Source organism: Octopus bimaculoides, chromosome 1, assembly GCF_001194135.2.
Source record: "Octopus bimaculoides isolate UCB-OBI-ISO-001 chromosome 1, ASM119413v2, whole genome shotgun sequence".
NCBI lineage: Eukaryota > Metazoa > Mollusca > Cephalopoda > Octopoda > Octopodidae > Octopus > Octopus bimaculoides.
The window spans coordinates 191,972,410-191,997,745 of record NC_068981.1 but is presented as its reverse complement, the minus strand read 5'-3'; the positions used below and the strand labels follow the sequence as shown (position 1 = coordinate 191,997,745).

At 32.5% G+C, this 25,336-nt stretch overlaps 1 protein-coding gene across 3 annotated transcripts in view; it reads left to right on the top strand.

The window, feature by feature from the left end:
- Window positions 1-25,336, top strand: part of LOC106877594 (alpha-catulin) — a 329,504-nt gene that overhangs the window by 208,430 nt on the left and 95,738 nt on the right. For all 3 annotated transcript variants that reach the window (XM_052973445.1, XM_052973457.1, XM_052973451.1), the window contains one exon: window positions 20,628-20,747. In XM_052973445.1, coding sequence (XP_052829405.1) covers window positions 20,628-20,747 — 120 coding nt within the window. The remainder of the gene's footprint in view (window positions 1-20,627; window positions 20,748-25,336) is intronic.

Genomic DNA, 25,336 nt, shown 5'->3' with positions numbered 1-25,336 from the left:
TATATATATATATATATATATATATATATATATATATACATATATACATATATATATACATATATACATATATATATACATATATATATATATACATATATACATATATATATATACATATATATATACACACACACACACACACACACATGCATATTTGTTTGTGTATGCATGTGTGTATTCAGAAGTCTTTCCTGTGATAGCAGTATGTAAATTAAAAGGCTCCATTTAGAAATTATCTTCATGCGTTGTTTTAGAATCTAGAATTTTTCTATTAGAAGCTTTCTAAAGTTTACCTCAAGGCTCAATTAGTTATGGTATGACAAAACTACACTTACATTTTAGAATCTATCTTTATGTGTGAAAGACAACAATTTATAAGATGTGGTATCCCCTTTATCTCAGTATTAAAGTCAATAATAAATAGGAAGTATTTGGAACTAATTTTAAATTTATTGCTCACTTCTTGATAAAAATGACCGGTCAGCTGATAAATGCTTTTTACTTTTAGGAAATGTCAATTTGTCACACAATTCCAAATAAATAAAAAATACCTTAAAATTTCCTGCTTTTCTTTCAATTTGATGTTTAAAAAAATTTTGTACTCACTCTGTTCTTGTGCTATTTTTCACTTTATGTGTACAAATCTCTTCTGTCTGAGGATATTTGTCACCAAGACACTTCAAACATTAAGATTGCCTGTATAGAGATATTGTTCTTTGAAGACAAAAAGCAAATAGCATATTCATGTTCAAATCTGCTGGGACATGTTAAGAATTAATAGATCTATAATTGTTTTGATTTTATGTTTTTCTTTTAACCCTTTCATTCTCATATTTTTGAAGAAATTACACTTCCTTGTTTGTTGTATAGAGGGGGAGGAGGCATTATGCCATCGTTAAATGCATGCATGAACTGGTTCTAATCTAGTTGACTGATTAACTGAATAATTAATCAAATGATTAGTTAATTTGTTAAATAGTTAAAGTGACAAATAAAAATAACAAAAGGGAAATAAGGTCAGTGTATGTTTATTACTGGCATAAAATTCAACGAAATACATTTCAAGTCATAAGTTCACATAAAGAATCTCGCAAACCAAATACAAAAATGAAATACTCTTCCTTTGTTTTCATTAATTCTGAAAATAATGGAAACAGTGAAGCATGATATGGTCCTTGGATCCATCAATTCCGGTCTGATGATCCAACCCATGCTAGCATGGAATATGGGCATTAAATATTGATGAAGAAATTAGAAAAATACTTTTTGTCATTATTGATCTTGTATTTGGAACATAAATGCGCATGAAATTTTGAAGGAAGGTTTTAATTTAGGTCACTTTAACTCTTTAGTGCTCAGATTGGTGAAAACCAGCTGAAAATAATTTCCCCTTATTTGTTTGAACCAGCCAAATCTGGCTGTATTTGATTCCTCTATGAAATCGCTAAAAAGAAAATAAACGAATCATGTTATTGAATTCTCATAGCTTTGAGATAATGTGAGATAAAACCTTTCCTGCCTTTATTCAAGTGAAAATACCATGAAATTTTCGGGACTTCTTTGGTCTTTTTCTACATTTGAAGAGAATTGTATACCTTAGTTTTTTAATGATATGACATCAGGAAGTAGTGATTCTGACTTTGAAGGTTTTACTCTTGATGATGCACAAAATATGAATGAAAACAACAGTGATTTGTCTTTGGATGAATCTAATATTGATAATTATGAATCTTCGTCAGACGAGGAAGATTTTGAGAATGAAAGTGATGAAAATGATATTGAAAACATTACTGCAACATGGTTGAAGATTACTACATCAACCAGAATTCCCAATTTCGCAGAAAAGACTAGTCCACAACACAGTCTATCTCCTGATGTTCAAGCATTGGACTATTTATTTTTATTTTTACCAAAGAGTTTTTTTGAAACTGTTGCAGAAGAAACAAATAAATATACTCAACACATAATTTCTATTCATGGAAGACCCAATCCACTGAGGCAACCAACTGATACTGTGAGCTTTTTTTTTTTTTTTTTTTACTATAAATATTGCTTGGTATCAAGCAGCTTCCTTGACTATGGAACTATTGGAGTCCTGATATAAGGTATGATGATCCATATATCTCCAGAATTATGTCTAACTATAGCTAATTCATATATTGTTTATGTAAAAAGCCACAATGTACCTCTGCCATCAAAGGACTATGACCATTTGAAATTTCGGGTTGTCATCATGTCTCCGTTATGTGAGGTCTTGTCTTCCAGAAAGCAAGCACAGAACTGGGAGAAAAGCATCATTAACAGAGGTGGATGTCAACAGAGGAAACAGTGACTCCAATAAAGTAGAAAAAATAAATGGAAGGTAAAAAGTTTGCAGACTGTTTGCTGCAAAAAAGAACTGCAAAAGGATATCAGGTTGAGACCTCATCTATGTGTTCATTTTGCTAAGTGCCCTTATTTAAAAGGTGCTTAGGACAGTGTCATGATAGAAATATGACATAACTATATTTTGTTGTTTGATAGTAATACTATCATTCCTTTCATTTTATTACAAATAATATGTAAAAGTGAGTAATATTAATTTTCAGTATTTTACATACCTATACTCACCTTTGTCTCACCTGTTAATGAGCTTTTTTTATTAGATGCATTCTGTTATGTAAATGTATTCATTAAATTGTATAAGAGTACACAGCCAATGGTATATTGACTAGTAAGAGTTGTAATTTATTTTCAATGAGAATGTTTGAGTGATACCTGTATTTTAATTAATTCAAATTAATGTACCTCATCTTGAAAAGTGGCAAAATTGTTGGTGGTTGACATCTGGGATAATTTTAGTAACAAACCAAACAGGTTAGATGCATTAACCCTTTTGTTACCATATTTATTTTGAGATGCTCTATTTCTTTCAATTAATTTTAAATATAACAAAGAATTTAGTAAAATAACTTAATCATTAAGCTAGTGTTAGGAACATAAATTGTGACTAAGATTTTAATTGAAAACTAATGAAAATAAGACATTTGTACTACAGAGCCAGAGGTGGTTTCAGCCAGTTTGGTATTGAAAGTGTTAAGAATTTCAATTTTAGTGTTTATTCATAATATTCTTGCTTTTACACTTGTTAATTAAATTTATCTGCCCATAAAAGTCAAATTTAATCAGAAAGATCAGCTAAAATCACATAACTATAAACCACTGGTATACAAGCACCCACTGACAAAATTTCAAATCTGTATATAAAAAATTAACAAAGTTACAAGCAAATATTGTGAACATCCGTCTTGAACTTGAATAATTCAAAATAATGTGAAATAAGCATTACATTTGACGGATTAATCTGAACACTAAAGGGTTAAAGCAAGAAGCTTTGTGTCATAGAACCAGGAGCAGTCTTGGGCAGGCTGGTACCATAAGGGTTAGTCATTAGGGTTTTGTTTGTCATAACCTCCTTCTGGAATTATTGGTTTCTAATTTTGGTACAAGGTCAGCAATTTCGAGGCGGTGGTAAGTTGATTACGTTGACTCCAGTGCTTAACTGATACTTATTTTATCAACCCAAAAAGGTTGAAAGGCAAAATCAACCATGGCAGAATTTGAACACAACAAATAGACAAATTGCAACTAAGCATTTCATCCAGTGTGCTAATGATTCTACCAGCTTACCACCTGTAATTATTAACAATGTTAATAATTGCAAAACAAACATTCTTCAACTCATTCAGCATGGTTTATTATTCTGTAATATCATAGCTGAAATAACTACATTTAATAAGGGAGATAATTTGAAACTGAGAATTTTCTAATGAATTTCATTTGGTTTTGCTTACTTTTGCTCTAATTGCCTGAAAGCATTGACTAAAGTTTATAGAAGTAATTTTATTGGCTGCAATTTACCTCCTGGCTGCATTTCATTTCCTTATCTACTTAGTATCCAATTTTGCACTTAATAAACTTGCCTACTATCAAAGAGGCCAGAGCTATATAGATTGCTTGTTACATACTCATGCATGCGTGCGCGTGCACACACAAACACACACACACGCGCGCATTCATCAATATGTAGACATACCTGTAAGGAATCATTAAGTAGCACTAGCTAAACTGGCTTCCATTTATGAAGCTAGCTTAGTTTTCATTAGCAAGCCTATTCTGATACATACATACATATATATATGTGTGTGTATGTATAATCTGAAAGAGATATTAAAATATGAATATGGGTTTTTTGTAAATAACAAATCCAAGTAGATATATTTTTTATGGATAACTTTCACATATATTTATTATTATTGAATAAAATATTTTGGAACATCGACAGTATTGCAATACCAGTATTCTTTTTAATTTCTATATTCAAACACCCATTTAGTTGTCTATATATTCAATTTACATTTCTATATTTAAAACTGGACTTGTTGATTATGTAAGGTAGTTATTATAGAATATCACAAGTCTGGCGTTTTATGATTTGCATAAATGTTTGTGCAAATAAGACAAATGGATTATATGGCGTCAAAAACAAAACAAACCCCTAACCAGATGCTCAGTAGGGTTATGTAGATTTAGACATTTTCAACAATAGCCATTATGTCAACGAGGATTAAATGGAAAAGATAGTACTGTATGCTGGCTGCATTGGTGGTTATAATGAAGAAGTGTATGGATGTGTCTTTATAACACAGCCACAGACATTAATGAGATGAAAAGGAATAATTTGAACTTGGAGAATTCATTGAAGCTAAATGATTTGCTTTGACAGGACAGATAATGTCTGTGTGTTCATTGATTTAGAAATGTCAGCCAATCACAACAAGCTGCTGCCATTTTGTGCTAAACTGAGGAGACTTAAAAGCAACCAGTATTAAGCTATCAAGAAGAGTTTTTAGCTGCTGGTTGTTAATTTCTCAAACGATAAATATGTCAAATAGAAGTTTTCCTATAAAACTTATTTATTTATCACATTTTGTTTTTTTTTTCCTTCTCAAAGTTTCCTTGCTTTTCTCCCTTCCCCGTACTGCCACTTATCAACTTATTACCTCCTTCTTCCTGAGCAGTTCCTATCCTTTCACCTTCCTTCCTGCCATGCTGATATTTATTATCAACCACACCTCCACCCTTATTCTATTCACTACATTTTTCTATAGCCATCTACTCTTCCCAATTCCTTGTCCATATTTTTTCTATGTTCACACACACACACACACACACACACACACACACATACGTACATGGTCCTTTGATGAGCACTTCACATTTTCAAGACCTAAAATACATTTTCCTCATGATATCTTGAGACTACCCTCTGACACCTCATCATCATTCTCGTCTTTCTAGCTACTCCCACCCACCTTTATATGATATAGTGGAGGGTAGCTATATATCTCTTCTATAACAAGGACAACTATGCCTGTCCCCCTGTCATACTTTAACCTCTCAACACCTGGCATAAATCCACCTCCCTCTCGACTTCACTCCTCACTCAGTTGACAGTTTTTCCTTGGTCTTGGAAGTTACTTAGAGACTTCACTAGTGCCTCAAGAAAAGAAAAAAACAAAAACAAAACCCACCCAGTATGTCTGTAAAGTGGTTGGCATCAGGAAAGGCTTTCAGTTATGCCAAACCAAACACTGGAGACCGAAGCAGTCCTGCAGCTCATAAGATCTTGTCTCTGTTCAGCCAATGCGGATATGGGAGATGGATGGTAACTGATGATGATGGACCTTGTTCTCTTGAAAACTAATTGAAATCTATAAAGTAGGACCAGCCATCACCTCTGTTTGAGTATGGTTAAGTAACTGGTCTCAATGCTTTCTCTAATTGTTGTAGGTATTGATGTAGTTGTGAGTAGACATATAAGCTTTCTCATCCCAGCCATGACAATAATAAACCATGCTGAATCATCTTGGTTTAATAGAACATTGAGGATATGGTGTTGGAGGAAGAGAAGGCTGTACTAGCATTCAATTGGTGCCCATTTACAGCTGAGTGGACTAGTGCAATTTGAAATGAAGTGCTTCACTCAGACATATGACATTACTCATTCCAGGAATTGAGCCCAGTAACTTTATGATTGTGGTCTCAGCACTCTAACCACTAAGCCACTTGCCTTCCATGAAATAATGTTAAGTAAAACCAATTACAGTGTAAATAAATGAAATTAATCTAATTACTTTATGTAAGCATAAGAATTCTAGTTCTTCAACGTTACAAGTAATCTTGAAATGTATTTCAGTATTTGTGTTATTTGTTTGCTAAAAGCAATTATTCTAAGAACAACATTAGAATTTGCTCAGTTTCATTCTATTTCTATCAAACTAAGGAATTGATGTTGCACTTTGTTGATTTTGATAGAAGGGATTTAGTATTAAATGTAGCTTTGCGAACTTGAAGGGTTTATCACAAAATAGAATTTTTATGACATGTATTTCATTTAAGTTTACACCTGTGTAGGGAAAATCTTTTTATATTCATGGTGTCTCCTCATTCCTAGATATTCTATATTTATCGAACCTCTTTCTCTCTCTCTCTCTCTCTCTCTCTCTCTCTCTCTCTCTCTCTCTCTCTCTCTCTCTCTCTCTCAACCCTGGAGTCTCTTTAATTAAGAGTAGATGTAATTGAATGCTGGAGGGAGCATTGGGCATTAAAAATAGCTTATTTTTGTTACCTGATGGGTGGGAGAGAGAAATAATTAATCTCAATCATGTGAGCAGTAATTAAGATAAAAATTAAAGATAGCTGTTTCTTAATTTAAACCTTAAACATACATTTTTTAAGGTTAAGATTACCATTCATTCAGTCATTTATCATCATCAATCCATCTTTAAAAACAAATGTTTTTTTTCCTCCATTGATATAGTTACAATTAATGTAAAAATCTTTCATGCATCAAAAAAAAAAAAGTAATTTTTCACTCAAATTTCGCTGATTATAATTTATAGTTGATTATATAAACATATATTCTGATTACTTTTCTGCTTTGAAGTCTTAAGTATATTTTCAGTGTAAAATCTGAAGATTATAGAATATCGTGTTTCTCATATGATCATGAGTAACTTTAGAAGTATATTTTTACCATCATGGGCAATATCAGGAAATAAGGCTTGTAGCATACAATAATTTAACTTTTATCAAGTTTCTTGCTACTTATAGACAAAATGATGAAATTAATAATAATGTTCGCAAGGTAAATTTGTATTATCTTAAAATGAAATTTACAAAAACAACAGTATTCAAAAATTAAAAAGAAAAAAATTGAAAGCAAAATTACATTTTATGTTGATTTTATATTAAGCAAGTTCACCATCACACATTAACCCTTCTCTCAAAATATATATGTACATGCACTCACTTATTTTCCTCCTCTGTTTCTGTGATTCTGTGTGCGCGCACGTGTATATCATTTCAGATTGTATATCATTTCATGATGGTATTAAGCCTGTAAAACCTCAAATTTAACCACACTTCAGCTGCCTCAGTCCTTCAGATCTATTTGCACCAATTAGAACTTTGGTATTTTCTTTGTTTTATATTCAATATTAACCTTTATTGTGAAGGCACATTGCCTAGAGGTTAAGCTGTTGTACTCACAGTCACTAGATCATGGGTTCGATTTGCAGACCAGATGGCATGTTGTGTTCTTGAGCAAAACACTTTTTTTTCACATTGCTCCAGTCCCCCTTTAAATTTGGGGGAATGTTAGCCTGCTTCCGTAGCCAGTGTGGTGGCATCATTCAAAGGCTAAAATGACACAAAGTGCAATGTGAAAAACATCTGATAATCTGGTTGGTCACACGGTGATCATGTGATTAACCTTTATCAACTCTTGATGGGTTACTCATTTTTCAGGTTCACATTACCATAACATGCTTTCTTACACTATTAAATATTTCTCATTTGAATTGAGTAGTTCACTTCTCAAGCACGTGGTTTCAGGTTCAATTCCATTGTGTGGCATCTTGGGTAAGTGTCTTATACTAAAACCTTAGCTGATGAAACCCTTGTCAGTAGATTTGATTGATAGAAACTGAAAAAAGCCCATTGTATGTGTTTGTGTGTGCCCTCATCTTGACAGCCTGTGATAATTGTAGACAAGCATTATCGTCATATAAGCAATGTTGTGCATTCACAGTTTTTCATGAGAAACATTTCTGGTCAAGGGAAACTATTACTTCGCTTGGAAAGATGTGAAAGTTGGTAACAGGAAGGACATCTGACTGTATTAAATCTGCCTCAATGAATTCCATGTGATCCCTGCAAACATGGAATGATGATTTCAGTACAATCTATCTTTTAAATTCACACACATATCCATTAGATTGTTTTATTGCATTCAACAACTCCCTTATTTCCACTTCTTTTCGAAATCCTACCTATCTTTTCCACATCTTAATTTCATTACTTTAGCACTAAATCCCTTTAATATAATCCTACAAAACATTGATAGTAACAATTACAAAAGACTGCTAATTTTCTTCAGATTCTCTGCAGTTACTTTCAGAAATTTTAATTTCCCATTCATAGCCAGTTACAGACATGGCTGCATGGATATGAAGTTTGCTTTGTTACCACATGGGCTTGAGTTCTATTCCACTGCATAGCACCTTGGGCAAAATGTCTTGAAGCCTTAGACTACAGTGAAATTAGTAGACAGAAACTGTCTTATGTGTGTGTGGTCCTCATCATTTAGCATCCATGTTCTGTGTTGGCATGGGTTCAACAGTTTCATAGGATATGGTGATTCCAGGGACTGCATTGTACCATGCTGCCTACTTTGGCATGGTTTCTATGGCTGGATGCTCTTCCTAATGCCAACCTATTAACAATGTGTTCTGGTTGCATTTTTTCAAAGGTTATTATACCACTTGCAAAACTACAAACTCCAAGTGAAATGAGAGAGAATGGTCTAGAGCAAGTTTATGCTGCAGGGGAGCTACACAGCTACTCACATTATAGAAGAAAGGGTGGAACTAGAAAGAGATAAAAATAGTGGTGTTGAGGTGCCAAAGTGGACATCCACACACACACACACACACACACACACACACACACACACACACACACTTGTGTGTAAATGTATATCTGTTTGTGCATATACATTATTTGCTTTGTGTGAAAAGTTTAAAAAAAAAAAAGACTGATGTTTGTTGATATTCCCAGTCAACAACATTCAAAGACATGTAGTATATAAAAAAAATCTCCCTATCTTGTAAAACAGGTAAGGGTTAGCAACTGGAAGGGCATCTGGCTTTTGTCCACTGCTAGTATGGAGGAAATGAACATCAAACAAACATGAAAATTATTTTGATGATAAATTACAGGAATAAAAGTTAGCCTTATTTCATTTTATTCCACTGAATAGCAACTTTTTTGATATCTATGAAAAATAGAAATTAAACTTGCCGGTTTGTTTTTTGATTTCTCAACTTTTGTTTTTTTATAATTTTTTAAATGTTTTCTTTTGTTTTTGCTACACATAATGTTCTTAACCCTTTTATCTATCATATTTCTGGTGAAACACAGTCGTTATTTCTATTAATTATGAAAATAATAACGAAATTATTAGAATAATTTTTATCATTATTATGCTGTTGTCTGGAATGTAAATTAGTAAAAGATGTTGATTGAAAATGTCTAATGAAGCTCACATTAGAACAGGGAGTTTGTATCTTAGAACCAGGCTGGTTGGTATCATAGGGGTTAATGGCACTGTCAACAATGCTTGTGTTCTGTTTGAAACCTCAATGCTATATAAAAGCTTAACAATAAAAGGTACTTTTTATGAAGCTAGCATTGAAGATAGTTACACTGCTGCTTATTTTAAATCTTTATTGAAATATTAGAAATGATTATTTAAAAGCAAATATCAGGAGGCAGATTAATGTGCATACATTTTTTTAAAAAACATTCTTTATAAGTCTTTAAAGAAATAGACAAGTAAAAATATTCTCAGCAATAATTTAGAATTTAACATGCAAAAGCAAAAAGAAATCAACAGGTTTAACATTAAAAATTAATTTTTTATTTTTTTGGCAAATTTGTTTCTCTGTTTCATCAACAACAATTCCAGCAAGTTAGATTTTTCTGGGTTTTTTTGGGGGTTTTGTATATAACATAGTTGTTGAATACATTTTTGAGACTTTTTTGTTTTCATCAAGATTTTTAGTCAGTAGAAAGTTTTGTCATAAAAAAAATAAAAAACTGATCTTGCATTTTTGATTTTCTCTTCTCTGCAAATCACCATCTAAACAACCAAGATTTTTTTTTTCCCCCCCAAACAGTAACGAAAATCAGATTAAGATTAATGCAAATGGTTATCTTGCTTAGTTATATCTTCAGACACTGTATTGGATTTCCAAGAGAGAAGGCCATTGGAGATAGCTAATCATAACATATGCAATGTGTTATATAGATGTGTGTGCATATATATATATATAAATAAATAAAATGAAAGTGGAATTTTATGTTTTGCAAGAGATAAGCAGAATTTGAGTTTTGTTAACATAGTAGGTTACGAGATATACCAAATCCCATTGGGAAAAAATGTTTATGTGATCATTTACATAATATGAAGCTTAAAGTTTTTTTTCTTCTTCAAAATAACATCAACCAGACAGTAACTAAGCCACTAAGAAACCTGCACAGAAAATATGCAAACACTAATGACACATTAAAGCTGTATTTTAATTTTTCTTTTCTTTCTTTCTTTTTTTTTGTTTTTATTAAAAATTTTTTTTCAGTGTAAGATTCTTCCCAAAATTCCATTACCATGTTCCTTTTCATTTCTGATCTGAATATTAAATACTGTAAACAATTGAGATAGTTGAGTGCCGGAAATGGAGTGCCCTACTTTGAAGTAGTTCATTGTTGCATGTTATTTTTATGCTGGTGTTTCACACTAATTAGTTTTAATTAACTATTGAGGAAAAAATTACCATTCCAAAATGGAATATAGCTTAATTAATTCTATGATATTTATTTCTCAGTTTGATCACCTAAATATATTATTGTTTTGTTTAGAAAATTAGGTTCTTCTAAACATACTGGACATAATGGCGGGCCAGTAGGCAGAAGACAATCAAGTTGGGTATGGAGGTCATGGAGGTCATGGAGGTTGCCTCAAAGTGGCTGTGGATGAGGAGGTGGAAGTGGCAGCATAACTAGATACAAACTGGGGCTTGAGCAGCCCTGGCTGGGTGAGGGTGCCAGGTGTTGAAAAACCTGGAACACTTAATAACTCCATGAAGCATCATGAATGATGTGTCAAGGTGTTTCACAGGATGATGTATGGGAAAACTTCTTTTTCTGTCCTCTACATCACAAGTTCAAATCTTTCCAGGATCAACAAGGTTCAAGGTGATCTGGTATACTCCTACCATCTTAAAAAAAAAAAATGTCATGTTAGGGAATGTAAACCTAGGTATACTAAAAGGCAAATGGTCATTGCCAGGATGGTTTGATCAAACTGATTGATCAGGACTAACCTGTGGTTATTCAGCAACAACAACTATGAATATTATATTCATATAAAAGCAGGGTGAAGAAATCCAGTAAAATTCCAATTAGGAAACTTCACCAATTTTCACTAAATATTGTAGACTTTGTATGGAGGAGGAGGAGGAGGAGAACATATTGATATCACATAGATTTATTATTGGGCTTTTATCATTTGACTGAATAATATGTTACAAAACATTCACTTTTAGGATAAAAAGTAACTTCTTTTTTAAAAGTATTTGTAATTTAAAAAAAAAAAATCTCTCCCCAGTCATGTGATTTTGAGCAATACCCCTGTGTGGTACTTTGGGCAAGGGTCTTTTGCTATAGCCCCAAGCTGTCCAAAGCATTGTGAGTGGATTTGGGAGATGGAAACTAAAATTGTGTGTGCACATGCACACATATAAATGTGTATTTGTGTGTATCCTTGTCTTGACAATATCTAATGGTTGTAAAGTGGTGAGCTGGCAGAAACACTGGCATGCTGGGCGAAATGCTTAGCAGTGTGTCATCTGTTTTTATGTTTTGAGTTCAAATTCTTCTGAGGTCGACTTTGCCTTTCATCCTTTTGGGGTCAATAAATTAAGTACCAGTTGCATACTGGGTCGATCTAATCGACTGCCTAATGGCCTTTTGAGCATCAATTGTTGTCTTCTATAGCTTCAGACCAACCAAGGTTTTATCAGAGGAATTGGGAAATAGAGCATGCCCATTTTATATGTGTGCATGTTGATTTCAGGACTCCATTAACACATTTTCAGGGGGTGGATGGACAGGAAGCAGGCTCATGTCACAGGTGACAAAGATAGTAGAATGGTGACATCAAGAAATAGATAGGAAAGGTTCTGATGAAGTGTACAGCTGCAGCAGGGACTGTAGTGTGTGGTGAGTAGTGGTGGTCATGCCTGTGGCTTTCAACCCTCCAGCTATGAGGACAAGTGTAACCCTTTATTCCTTTATTTGTTCTCCAGTTCTAATGTATTTCTTCCTACTATAGAATCAATGAACCATGGCTTCTTCTCCATGTCCACCATTCTTTGAAGCCCCCGAAAGTCAATGGATGTTATTCTTTATCCTCTGAGAAGCCATAAAAAGCCCATTTAAACTAGAGTTTTAATCAATAACTTATTAACGATTAATCAAATGTAAATTTGAAAATCATTAAAAGTTTAATGTGAATTTTATTTGGTAATATTTAACATTTTCACTAGATTAAATGCTTTTCATCGGTAATTCTATTGACACTTTTATAAATCATAATTTTATAACTTTTACTTCTTAGCTCATTGTATTTAGATATTTTTACAAAAAAAAAAAATGTAATACTCCAATATGACCTAAAATAAACTAAACAACTGTAATTTTTTTTTTTTTTTTTATAAAAGATGATAGTATATGATTCGTTGTAATAGAACAGTCATGTAGAGCCACCCTTGTTGGCTCATTACAGCCCATGTTTTAACCCTTCTGATACCAATCTGTCTGTTACTGTTTCTGGTTCTACAATATACACTCTCTATGTTAAAAGTGATCAGAATTATAACTTTCCTTTAAAATTTCATGTTAATTGTGTTTCAAACACAGCTTAATATAGCAAGGTTATTTCACTAAATTCTTCATTAGATTCAAAATTAACTGAAACAAAGACTGTATTTCAATAGAAATATAGTAACAGAAGGGTTAATATCATTGCCTAAGGCAGAGTGAAATACAGTGAAGCAAGTTCAGTGATCATACAGAAATTCTCTCACATCAGCCTGAAGTTGACCAATTGAAATCTCATATCAACCATGGCTGATCTCAGATGGTTTGCTATTAAACGGGTTTACTTATAAACTACAAATGCTTTGTATTGAACATCAAAATTGATCAGTTTTTTTTTTGTTTTTTCAAAGTCAAACTTGATCGTACTCTATCTTCTATCTCTCTACCTTACCTCTCTGCTCTGTATTGTCTCCATACTCTGCCTGTATTCTATTTCTTGTGGTTGCCAGAAATGTAAATATGGTGGGTTTAATGCTACACTAAACAAAATATTACTTGCATTTATCAACTTAAATTGTTCTCTCTCATGTGTAATTTGCTACAGTTTTGGACTTTCCTTCTGCAAATCTTTTAATGGTAGTTCATTTAAATATCATTTATAGGTTCTCTTTGGAACAATTCCCAACGACTTCCTGCCACCTCAGTGTGGTGTACTAAAAATCAAATAAAGTTTTATTTTTATTTTGATGTGTGTGTGTGTGTGTGTGTGTGTGTGTGTGTGTGATATGTGTGTGTATAATATATGTGTGTGTGTGTATGTGTGTGTGTGATATATGTGTGTGTGTGTGATATATGTGTGTGTGTGTTATATGTGTTATATATATATATATATATGTGTGTGTGTGTGTATGTGAATATATATATATATATATATATATATATATATATATATATATATATATATATATATACATATATATATATAAATGTATTTTTTTCCTATTTAGTTGGCATAGTAACAAATACTAAGGGCTAACCCTATGAAACATTGTAATCTTGCAGATTCTGTAGGAAGTAAAGTTGGGGAAAAATGATATCAATATTTGTATTCAGTAAAGTAATTCGGACTTTGGCAACACATTATTGCTAATAACAAGTTATGTGGTTTTGCTAAAAGTATGACTTCTGACATATTCTATGAGATTAAAGTAAATAATAATAATAATAATAATAATAATAATAATTTTTTCTGAAAACTTATTTTATTTACATTCTTTCATTGAACAAGAAATGATAGGTTTTTCTTTTTGCATCTAAAAATGTGAACTTGGGTTATCCAAAGTGATAGTTTGTTTGCTTATATCTTACTAATTATGTTATGATAGCAGAGATCTATAGAGTTCTGATACATCACAACACTTTGCTAAATTTCACTGAATTCACTACAAAATGGAGTGGGTTTTTTTGTACTTTACAATCACTGATAGTTTTCTATGGAAACTACACACATATTCCTCACATTGTAACTAAGAATGCAATGAAGGCTGGGTTTTCCTTTTAGTAATGGAAAATGGTCCAACTTGGAGGATGACCCATCACAAATGTACATGTTCTGGGTAATATCACCTAAAGTTTTTATGATTGAACCAACTCTCTAAAAACCACAAAATCACCATTAGTCTTTTGTCAGCTCTCATGTGTCCATAATTTACTTGGGGACTCCATATGGAATTTCTATCTATCTTTTCTCTGCATAACAAAGTGGATAGTAATAGGGTCCTGTCATCTTCAGTCTTTACTCTGTTTTCTTTGAAACCATTAAATTTTAGGATTTTTTTTTTCCAGGTCTGAAATTTTCTCTCTAAATTTTAAATTTAGTAAGTACAAATGTTTCCAAGGATGACCAGTTTTAAGCTCTTCAGTTATGACCTGGAGCTCTCTATATTAAACGAGAGGAGACTGAGAACTGAATACTGACACTCCATACTTTGACTCTAAACTCGATACTGAATTCATTGCTAACTCTGTCCTAGCTTTTTCACAGGGCTTGTATGGCTCTTACAAGCCAGTCATCTACTCTTGGTTTCCCTGGCAATGATCAGGCCATAGAGTGGAGCTCTGTTAAAGACCTTCCCCAAGTCTTTAAATTTTAGGTCACAGAGACTCCTAACTGCTCTTGTAGTTGTATTATTAGCACAAACTGCATCTTGTCTTTGCTAATTCTGTTCCTAACCAACTCTTTCTGTAACTTTCATAACCTGGTCCCTCAACTGATGCTTTTGTAGTTGCCTCTCTCCATTGTTGTTTCCTCTGTTCTCTGTCTACTACATTCGGCTGAACTTGATAATGTAATATACTCACTCACTCACAATCACTAAGTATATCTATCTCTCCTCCACCCACCACTCAATGAGTTGCACCTTCAGCCTGTCTGACTGTGTATTAAACCGTTTAGAGTTAACATATTTAATGCAGTGGGAGCATCGAAACTAAATCAACTCAAGTTTGGAATCATCCAGTGACCACCCCATTTATCCTGTTCTACCATTGTGACATGTCATAAGATAAAAGAAAATTGTACAGCTAAGATTAACTATCATCACATTGATAAGAAGACCCCTCAGAGAGAGAGAGAGAGAAAGAAAGAAAGAAAGATAAGGAGGATGAAAGAACTTAGGTTGATCTCCAGTGTGAATGTTTAATCTACACGTGTCACAATCTTTAATGTTCTGAACAGAGAAAATAACCAATCAGTTCATAGTCGTCTTTTGATGCTGATTTGTGTTTTTGTCAGTTTCTCTTCATTTCTACATTGATTAGCGAAGCTCTCTTTTAGCCGAGACATGTTTGCAGACTCTCAGATTCTCTTTAACGTCTATCAACAGAAATATAATGTAATTTCCATGGAAACGGGTTGTACATTTTTTATTTATTTTTTTTTTCAATGTTCACGGTCCAATCATTTAGAGTATAATGAGTTCTTCATAGATTTCTTTTTTATCTTTCACAAAGCCTAATCGAATGTAACTCTTTCTTACTAACCTATGTAGCACATCTTCACATGAAACCTGCCATGCATGTATGGACATAGATTTCTTTTTTTGTTTTTGAAAATTAAGAAGTGATTTGTGATCAAACGAAGCAGATACAAATTTATTCTTTTTACTTATTTGTAGATTCTGTATTTGTTAAACCTTTCAATACCCATCTACCTTACACCACCCAGTTTGTATGATGCAAGCTTTGTTTTAAAGTGATCTAATTTAAAACCTTTAGCTAAAATTCCATGTTAATTTATGTTCCTAACATTAGCTTAATAAGTCATTCTATTAAATCCTTCAGTATTTCCAAATTTGATTGGAACAAAAGGCTATGGATTTCAACAAAAATATGCTATCAAGAGTCAATACTGTGGCCAATTTTGTAACTGGAGGCTTCTGCAGAAATTTTTCCTGTTTCTCTTTCTTTTATAAATATAAATTTGGTTAGTTTTTATGAGGCTCAGAAACAACTTGCAATTTTCCAAGGATAAAATGCACACTAATCAACTATCCAGCATTTTCAAAAGACTTGCTCATGCAAATGAAATATTCTTGAATGTTATACTCAAGAAATCTGCATGTGTTTTCAGACATGTGACCATTGCAAGCTTTATTTGCATTGTCTTTCAAAAATACTTTTGTTCCAAATTTTTGAACAGTAGAACCATCTAGCAAAAATTTCCATTTCTGTTTTCATCAATTTAACCAAAAATAAAAGAGAGAGAGAAAGAGGCATCTGTTTTGAATCTACAAAGCTCATGGTTTTACTGGTGTATGCATAGTTTTTGGACAATGAGAGTAGTATGCGAGGAGATGGCCGAGAAAAGTTAGTTGCAGTACTGTCTTCTGTGCTATTATTGACAGTTGAAGAAATATAATTCTACTCAAAAACAGTAAAATATTTAATAGGTTTAATTGTAACCCAACTGGAAATTTAAAAGATTATCGCCACATTTGCATATTTGAGATTTGAATATTTAATTAGATGTATAGTTGTGCAATCAAGAAATGCTCTTCCCAACCACATGGTTTCAGGTTCAGTCCCACTTTGTGGTACCCTTGGGAAGTCTTTTCTACTATAGCCTTGAGCCAACTAAAGCTTTGTGAGTGAATTTGGTAGAGAAAAACTGAAAAGAATCCTGCTGTGTGTGCACGTACATGCACACGTGCGTGTGTTGTCTATTGTTTTGTTTTTTTTTCTTATATGTGTTCTTTTTCTGATGATTGCTGAGCAACAAGCAGTGACATCATTTCTCCTGTCAATAAATCATCTGCTGGCTTTGCACCCTCAAAAGACATTGAGATTGAGAGGCATTGCTTAAAAAACAAGTAAGGGTTAGTGGATAAGAAGTGGGGGTCATAGACTGTAAAACAAAGCTTCATATGTTCGTCCAACCCATGCTGGTATAGAGAAATGAAGGAACAAAGAGAATGTTGAATGTTTGTCTCTGTATGTAAATAACCCAAATTTTTTTATGAGTGCAGATGTAAATTCAATATCCTTCATGTTAATTATACAGCTCATCAGAGCTTGTATATATTTGTTCCTGTATGCATTTATCCCTAGAGTTATATGCACATACTCTCTCTATATATATATTTTGAAAAGTTTTATTAAAGTTATCTCTCTATGGTTTGCATTTCCTATACTTTTCACCTATGACGACTGAAAATGAGATAGCTAAATAATGGAAAATATACAGTAATTGATTTAATGAAACTCTAATATCTAATATTAATGTCCATATTTATTTATTTATTTATTTGTGTATAATTTGTTTTGAAATTAGATTTAAGGTGTGTATATATTTTTTCATTTGTTTTAGATGCATATCCATACATACACACTCCTTATGCTTTATATACACAAATTATTTGATGGAACTGAAAAAATAAATATACGAAAATTTTTAAATATTCTTCCTGATGTTAGTTCTTTACAATTTTGTCCAAATTTTCAGTAATGTGTGTGTGTGTGTGTGTGTGTGTGCGCGTTTCTATTGTATAAAAGAAAAGAAGGTTATTTTTGATACAAAATCAATACTGATTATAGAATATTGTACTGTGCAATTTTGATCATTTATCACCTAAATTTCTTCAAATATAAATGTGTGGTAAACAATTTGATTATTAAAATACATATTTATAAATAAGCCAGGCTGAATCCTTGTGATATATCTTATTGTTTTTCATTCTTCTCATAGGATATATTTGGAATAGATAACTATAATGATGTGTGTGTTTGTGTGTGCAGTTACAGTTATCAGTTGTGATACAATATTGTATTACTTTAATCATATTACTGTCAAGTCTACACAATCTTCAATTTAGATTTCTTAGATACTTAGAAATCCTTGGTTGCTAGAATATTTATTAAGAGATGTAATTCTTTAGAATTACTACTTGTTAGATAAGAAAATGTGAAAATGCATACATTTTTCTTTCTTCCATATATAATAGATAAGAGAGTTAAGATACTGTGTGGCATAAAATGTATTAAGGCTAACTATTAATTGAACTAAATTGTTCTCCCTGTGATGACTCCTGTATATTAATTTCTCAATAGCTTTCTCCATTGATTTAGATCTTAGTGAACTCTTCAATATTTCATTGGTTTTGAGACCGTACCAAAGCAATTCTGTTATTCCACTTATAATCATCAGCAAAGGTTCACTTTTCCTTTGGGAAGGCAAGTGAGAGTTATTGCAGCAAAGATTAACTTTTTCATTATATCTGGAATACATTTGCAAGGCAAGTTGTATGCATGATTAAAGAAAACAAAACAAAATAAAATAAAAATTACATGTAATCAATTTTCCTAATTTTATCATAAAGGATATCTGAATTACATAATTGATCAAAACGGGAGTTGCAACATTAATAGACACAATATGAGGGGAGTTTATTGCAGGTATGCATATCTGCAAATAATTGTAGGTTTAGTTTTTGTTTATTTTCTTGAACCCCAGGACTTGTAAGTCTGGTTACCCAATTTCCATTGGTATATAAATAACTAAGATCATAACATTCAACTTGAACAGGGTCCAAGGGCAACAGTTTTGAGAGGAGTGGACAAGTTGATTTACTTACCTAGCACTTTATTTTATCAACTCCAGTACCTGGAGTTATTTGCATTACACATCTCTTCCCTCTTATTGCATATCTCTGTTAATACTTTCACTTCACAGTTACTTTCTTAATATTGTAACACACACCTATCTTCTTGTAAGTTAACATGGCATATTCTTCATTTATTGCCCATTTTCTTCATTTATTGCCATACAGCAGCATTTCTCAACCAGGGTTCACCAGAACCTTAGGGTTCCGCAAAAGGTTCCTAGGGGTTCCATGAGAAAGAGTGAGATAAGCTAATGTTAATTTCATGATCATAATATTACTACATATGCACAACATATTATTGGTTATTGTAATATAGACATCATCTGATCTAACCTATTATGTTATCAAAAAAATATAACAATCATTGGGGATATATTTAGTGATGCTGTAATTTATGGACACTATATATATATATATATATTATTTTGTTTAAAAGAGTTCCAACACTGTCTGTTTTTTATGTTTTATTTATATTCCTGCAGAACCAATGTGGGGTATAGAATATGGAATATACAATATATAATATAATATATAATATAAAATAAAAATGGATGGCACCATGAAAGAAAGTATTGAATGTAGATGAAATATTGAGTGTTCAATATAAAGGATCAAATATAAAAATATAAATATATATATATAAAGGCGACTCGAGTTTCAGGGCTATTTCCCTTCGTCATGGCCGGTATGACAGACTTTATATATATATATATATATATATATATATATTTACTATGTGAACTACGATGAAAAAAATGAGAAAGATATGGTATATAATTTTTTTTGTGCAGGGGTTCCTTGAGACACGTAATTTATTTTAAGGGTTACGCAAGGGTTAAAAAGGTTGAGAAACACTGCCATACAGAATCATTTGCCTTTTGTACTGTGAGCTAGATAGATGGATAGAGAGAGAGAGAGTTTCCTTGTTTGGTAGATTTGGTCAGCCCCGTCTCAGAAGACCCATAACATGGCTGTACTTAATTAAATTTAGCATTTAATCAGTGTCTTTAGCTGAAGACCTTTCATTATTAACATTTCCTTCCTCCTTCATTTTGAAGATCCTTAAAAGGGAGCTTGTTCTTTAAATGCTACAAAAGTCTTCTGTAGTACCCTACTTACCGATTAGCAACTATAGGACATACTGAATTAGATTTACCCTTTTGTTACCATATTTGTTCAAATATATAATTAAAAGTGGAAAAGATGATGTTTTCAGCACTTTATCAGAGACAAAGGAAGAAATTATTTACATTTTTATTATAACAGATGACTGGTTTCAATCAGTCATGCTGTAAGGGAAGGGAAAATAAATTGAAATAAATTAATCTTTCATGACACCAGTTCCGGAAGTTCAAAGGTTTTGTCTTACAAAATTCACATGGCACTCATAGTTGGTTTCCCTCTGATGGCTTCTGGATCATACATAATATTGTATATATCTATCAATGGCCTAAATTGATTTCTTTTGTTTTTTTACAGGTTTTGGCCAGTTTGGTGAAATTAGAACGCGTTTCAAATTTCACGGATTTCATGGATGCATTCAGCCACTTTGGTAAAGAGATGGTTTGTCTTGCTCAAATTACTGGTGAGCGACAAAATGTAAGTTGTTCTCTTTTTGATGTTTTATGCTCTTTAATATTCACTTTTATATTTCCTCTTGGCTTCTATCAGTTTTTCAATTTTAATCACCCCTAATCTAGAGTTCACAAACACAACTAAACTGTTTTCTTTGTGGTTGTTGCAGCAGAATAAAAACAGAAAAAAATAACAAAGCCAAAGGGAAAATATTTTCTGTTTTATTAACTAACAGATGCTACCAACAGCTTACCAGCTCCCTGTGTTCTTTTCGAAATATTGTGTTTATCACATGCTCTAAACACAAACAATGAAAACATGAGATTCTTTTGACCTAGCTTGGTTGACATTTAATAGTTAGTCTCATTATACAATATTTCAGCCCCAAACAACTGCTGACATTCTACAAGGCCTGGAACATTTATCCCACATTTGGGAAAGTGTTACTGCTGCACATGTCATGTATCATGGACTGCATCTAGAAAAGGGCCACTTGACTAATTGCAGTTTAATCACTAATGTACATACTTCAGCCTTTGGTTCTCCTTTGTCTTTTCTATTGTTACTGTAATGGCCTCTGTTCCTCAGAGCTGGTTGGTTTCTTACCCCCACCACTTAGATGCCACCAACTCATTCATCTTTCCACCTCTTGTCACTCTTAGTGTATCCAGTCTCCTTTCCCTGCACTAACCACTATGTCCCGTCCTTTTTTCCCAGAACATCAGCCCTCTAGAACCTATTTCATGTTTGTGTCTTCTCTGCAGGTGTTCATCTGCAATGGAGTGCTAATGACATCAAACTCATCAGTCTTGGAGAGGTTGCAATGGTCTTTTTGGTGTTTCTGTGTTATATAGCAATCACCAGCTGAAAGTCTAATCATAAAATACCAAACTTAGACTTAGATTTCAAGCCAGTTGTTACTGTAGAAACTGTACATTGACTATAAAAGTTATTGTAATTTCACTTTATTCATCAGAAGTGATAGCTTGCAGAACAGCCAAGTTTAACTCTTCTGACTTAGATTTGAATCAAGTTGCAGTATCGACTTCTACTGAAGAGTGAATTAGGCTACACTGACAGATCTTGTCAAAATATTGGCTATAATATTAATTAGATTGATCTTTGCTTTTTTGGCAACTGTTCTGAAGCAAAGTTATGTTGCTATTATAAATATAAATTTATGATATTTATTTCTGGTATGGACACTTTACAGGCATGAGATAAAGAACAAATGGAAACTAAATTATCTGGAAAGGATGTTTGCTGAGCAAGTGGTATTATTTCTTATTATTTCTCTCTTTTTTTTCCCCCTTCTATTGGCCACCTACCAGTCCTGATAGTATTTTATTTCAGTAGCTAGTTTACAAGAACTAGATTATGTTGAGTAAGTCTTCACATTGCTATTACTGGATTCTCTATTGTAAAGCTCTAAGTACCATTTCTGATAGCAAATTAGAATTAATACAATTGTTGTCTCACTGATCCTTGTAGGTTTTGTAACAGATTGTCTTTCACACAAGCATACTTCTCAGAGTAAATCATTCTAACCAAACTAATCTGTTAAGGAAATAAGAAGAATGATCTTTTGTTTCTTTTTTTTTCCCCCTTTTCTATATTCACTTTGCATGACCAAGCCTTTGTGTGTGTATAAACATGCTTATATAATACTTATCTTTCATATCTGTATCAATGATTGGTGCATTCAAACTATCCATGTTTGTTTGTGTGTGTGTTATATATGTATGTATTGCTACTGCATTGCTCTGTTTTTGGGATGATATATCATTGCTGTTAGAAATCAATATTTCAGATTGTTATCATTATTCTTTTCACTTGGATGATTTCCAATCTTCATATAATTCCTTTGTGTGTGTATATGTGTGTGTATGTATGTATGTATATATATATATATATATATATATATATATATATATGTGTGTGTGTGTATATATATATATATATATATATATATATATATATATATATGTGTGTGTGTATATATATATATATATTAGTTTGCTTCAATATATGATCATGCTGGGGCACCAGCTTGAAGGGGTTAGATGATCAAATCAACACTGGTTGTTCATAAGTCTGACACTTGTTCTGCCGGGCTCTTTTTGTGAAACTGCTAAGTTAGAGGGATGTAAACAAACCAACATTGCTTGTTAAATGATGTGTGATAAATTCAACCAAAGATGTGTGTGTGTGTGTGTGTGTGTGTGCGCGTGCACAAATGGAAAAGGCATTGATTGGTTAGTCTGGGACTATAGTAGAAGACACTTGTGCAAGGTGCCATGCAGTGGGTCTGAATCCAAAACCATTTGGTTGCCAAGTGAACTTCTTAGCCACACAGCCTTGTATATGTGTATGTATATTGATAAAATTTATCCACACGATAAGGAGTTCACTTCTGAACTACAAAGGCTTGAGTTCATTCCCACTGTACAAAACTTTAGGTACTTATTTTTTACCCCCATTAACTCAAGAATCAGTTCAAGACTCACCAGTCAAATCAGGTAAACTCTCACCTTCTGTACCTCTAAATTTCCCCTTTCTAGCATATCACCTGACCATCATTGATTATGGTAATGACAGGACATTCATCAGATAATATATTTCTGTAGAATATGTTAAGATGAGTGGTAAATATGGCACCAATGCAAGCCATGTCTTGAGGCTGCCTGCTGCTCATTTATTTCACAATCATCATTGCATCTACTTTTCTATGCTTCATGGGTCAAACAGAAGTTGTTTAAGTTTTTTTTTTATGGCTGGTTGATCTTTCTGTCACCAACCCTCACCTGTTTCCAAGTTTCCTCTTGGCCACATTTTTCATGGAAGACTGCAAGCAGAAACATCACTTGCATGATGCCCATTACAACCTTCATGTGGTGTCAAGAGAAGGATGGGGAGATATACACACACGACAGGCCTCTTTCAGTCTCTTTCTTTCAAATTCACTCACAAAGCTTTGGTTGATCCAAGGCTATTGTGGCAGATATTTGACTATTCCAAAAGGAATAAAATGGTGTAAAACAATGCAATCTCCTCATCAGGGAAAGAAAGAAACCAAATTCATCAATAAAACATTTTAACAGAATGTGATGAATGTGTATAATGCTGAAAGGAACGCTATTAAGTTTTTAAAAAAAACCATAAGTAGATATAATGTCAAAGGTAGCCTATAGAAAGAGAAAGGGTAAAAGAAAGGAATAAGCAGAAAACTAATAAAGGAGAAATATAGAGCAATATGTGAATTAAATAAAAGCTTAAAGGCTTGGAAATAGATATATCTAGTGAAAGTGAAAGTTTACATCGATAAACATGCTCTATAAATGTGTTTACAAGGGGATTCTTAGAAAATAGAATATAAAGGAACTCACTATTACAGAGTTGCCAGAATTCTTTGCCTTTATCGTATGGGAATGAAATGGAGAGAATCAACCAAGCTAAATTAAATTCTTTATTATGATCTTTTAGATACCAAATTAATTTACTAAGCCCTGTACTGTTGTGTTTATTAGTATCCCTAAATGTAGAGTAATGATTAGAAATTCTTTTAGATAACTGAGAAGAACCTATATAAAAAAAGACATCGGTACTGGAAGTAATTTTACACTGGTATATACAGTTTTTAGTCTTAGAATTACTAGACATAAACTTAATTTTGTTGGAATTGACTTTAGAGATTATAACCTTGTTGTTAATATTACTAGGGGATGGTTAGTATTAGATTAATATTAGTATTTTCAGTAATTGGATTTTTATTTAACAAACTAATATTATGTAAAGAGATAATTTGTGAAAGATTTTTTGTGTCAGAAAAACTAATCCTAACCGTATGCGAGTTGATAATCGAGTAATACCTAAAATTCTCTCGAAAGTTCTTAGTAATAGCTTCACGGAACTGGAAAGGAAGATTAGATTTAAGTTGCCTCCCATAAGGAATAATCAACCAAATAGTTTTGCTAGTAGTTGCCTTATTGTTAGTGTAATTATCTTTAAAAGACTTTGATTTACCTTTGGCTTCTTTTTTCTTTCCCTGATGAGAAGATTACATTGTTTTACACCATTTTATTCCTTTTGGAATAATACCAATGTTGTCTTCAAAACATATGTTGGAAGTAAAAGAATTTGAATAACACCTGTATTTAACTCCATTTATTTATATATATATATATATATATATATATATATATATATATATATGTGTGTGTGTGTGTGTATAATATAATAAGCTTCTTGCAGTTTCTATCTATCAAATCTAGCCACAAGGCTTTGTTTGGCCCAGGGCTATTATAGAAGGCACTTGCCCAAGGTGCCACACTATGATGGGACTGAACCCAAAACCATGTTGATGGGAAGCAAACTTCTTACCTATATAATCTACTCTGGCATATAGATGTGTCTATTGATATTTACATATTGTATGTAGCTTATTGTATATACATGTGTATAAAGCATAGCTGTGTACATTTATCTGTATAGCATTACAGTATGTTTATACACTGTTTATAGGATGGTTAAGGTGTGTATATATAGATAATGTTTATTGATATTTGGATACTTGTGTGTGTGTGTGTGTGTGTGTGTGTGTGTGTGTGTGTATA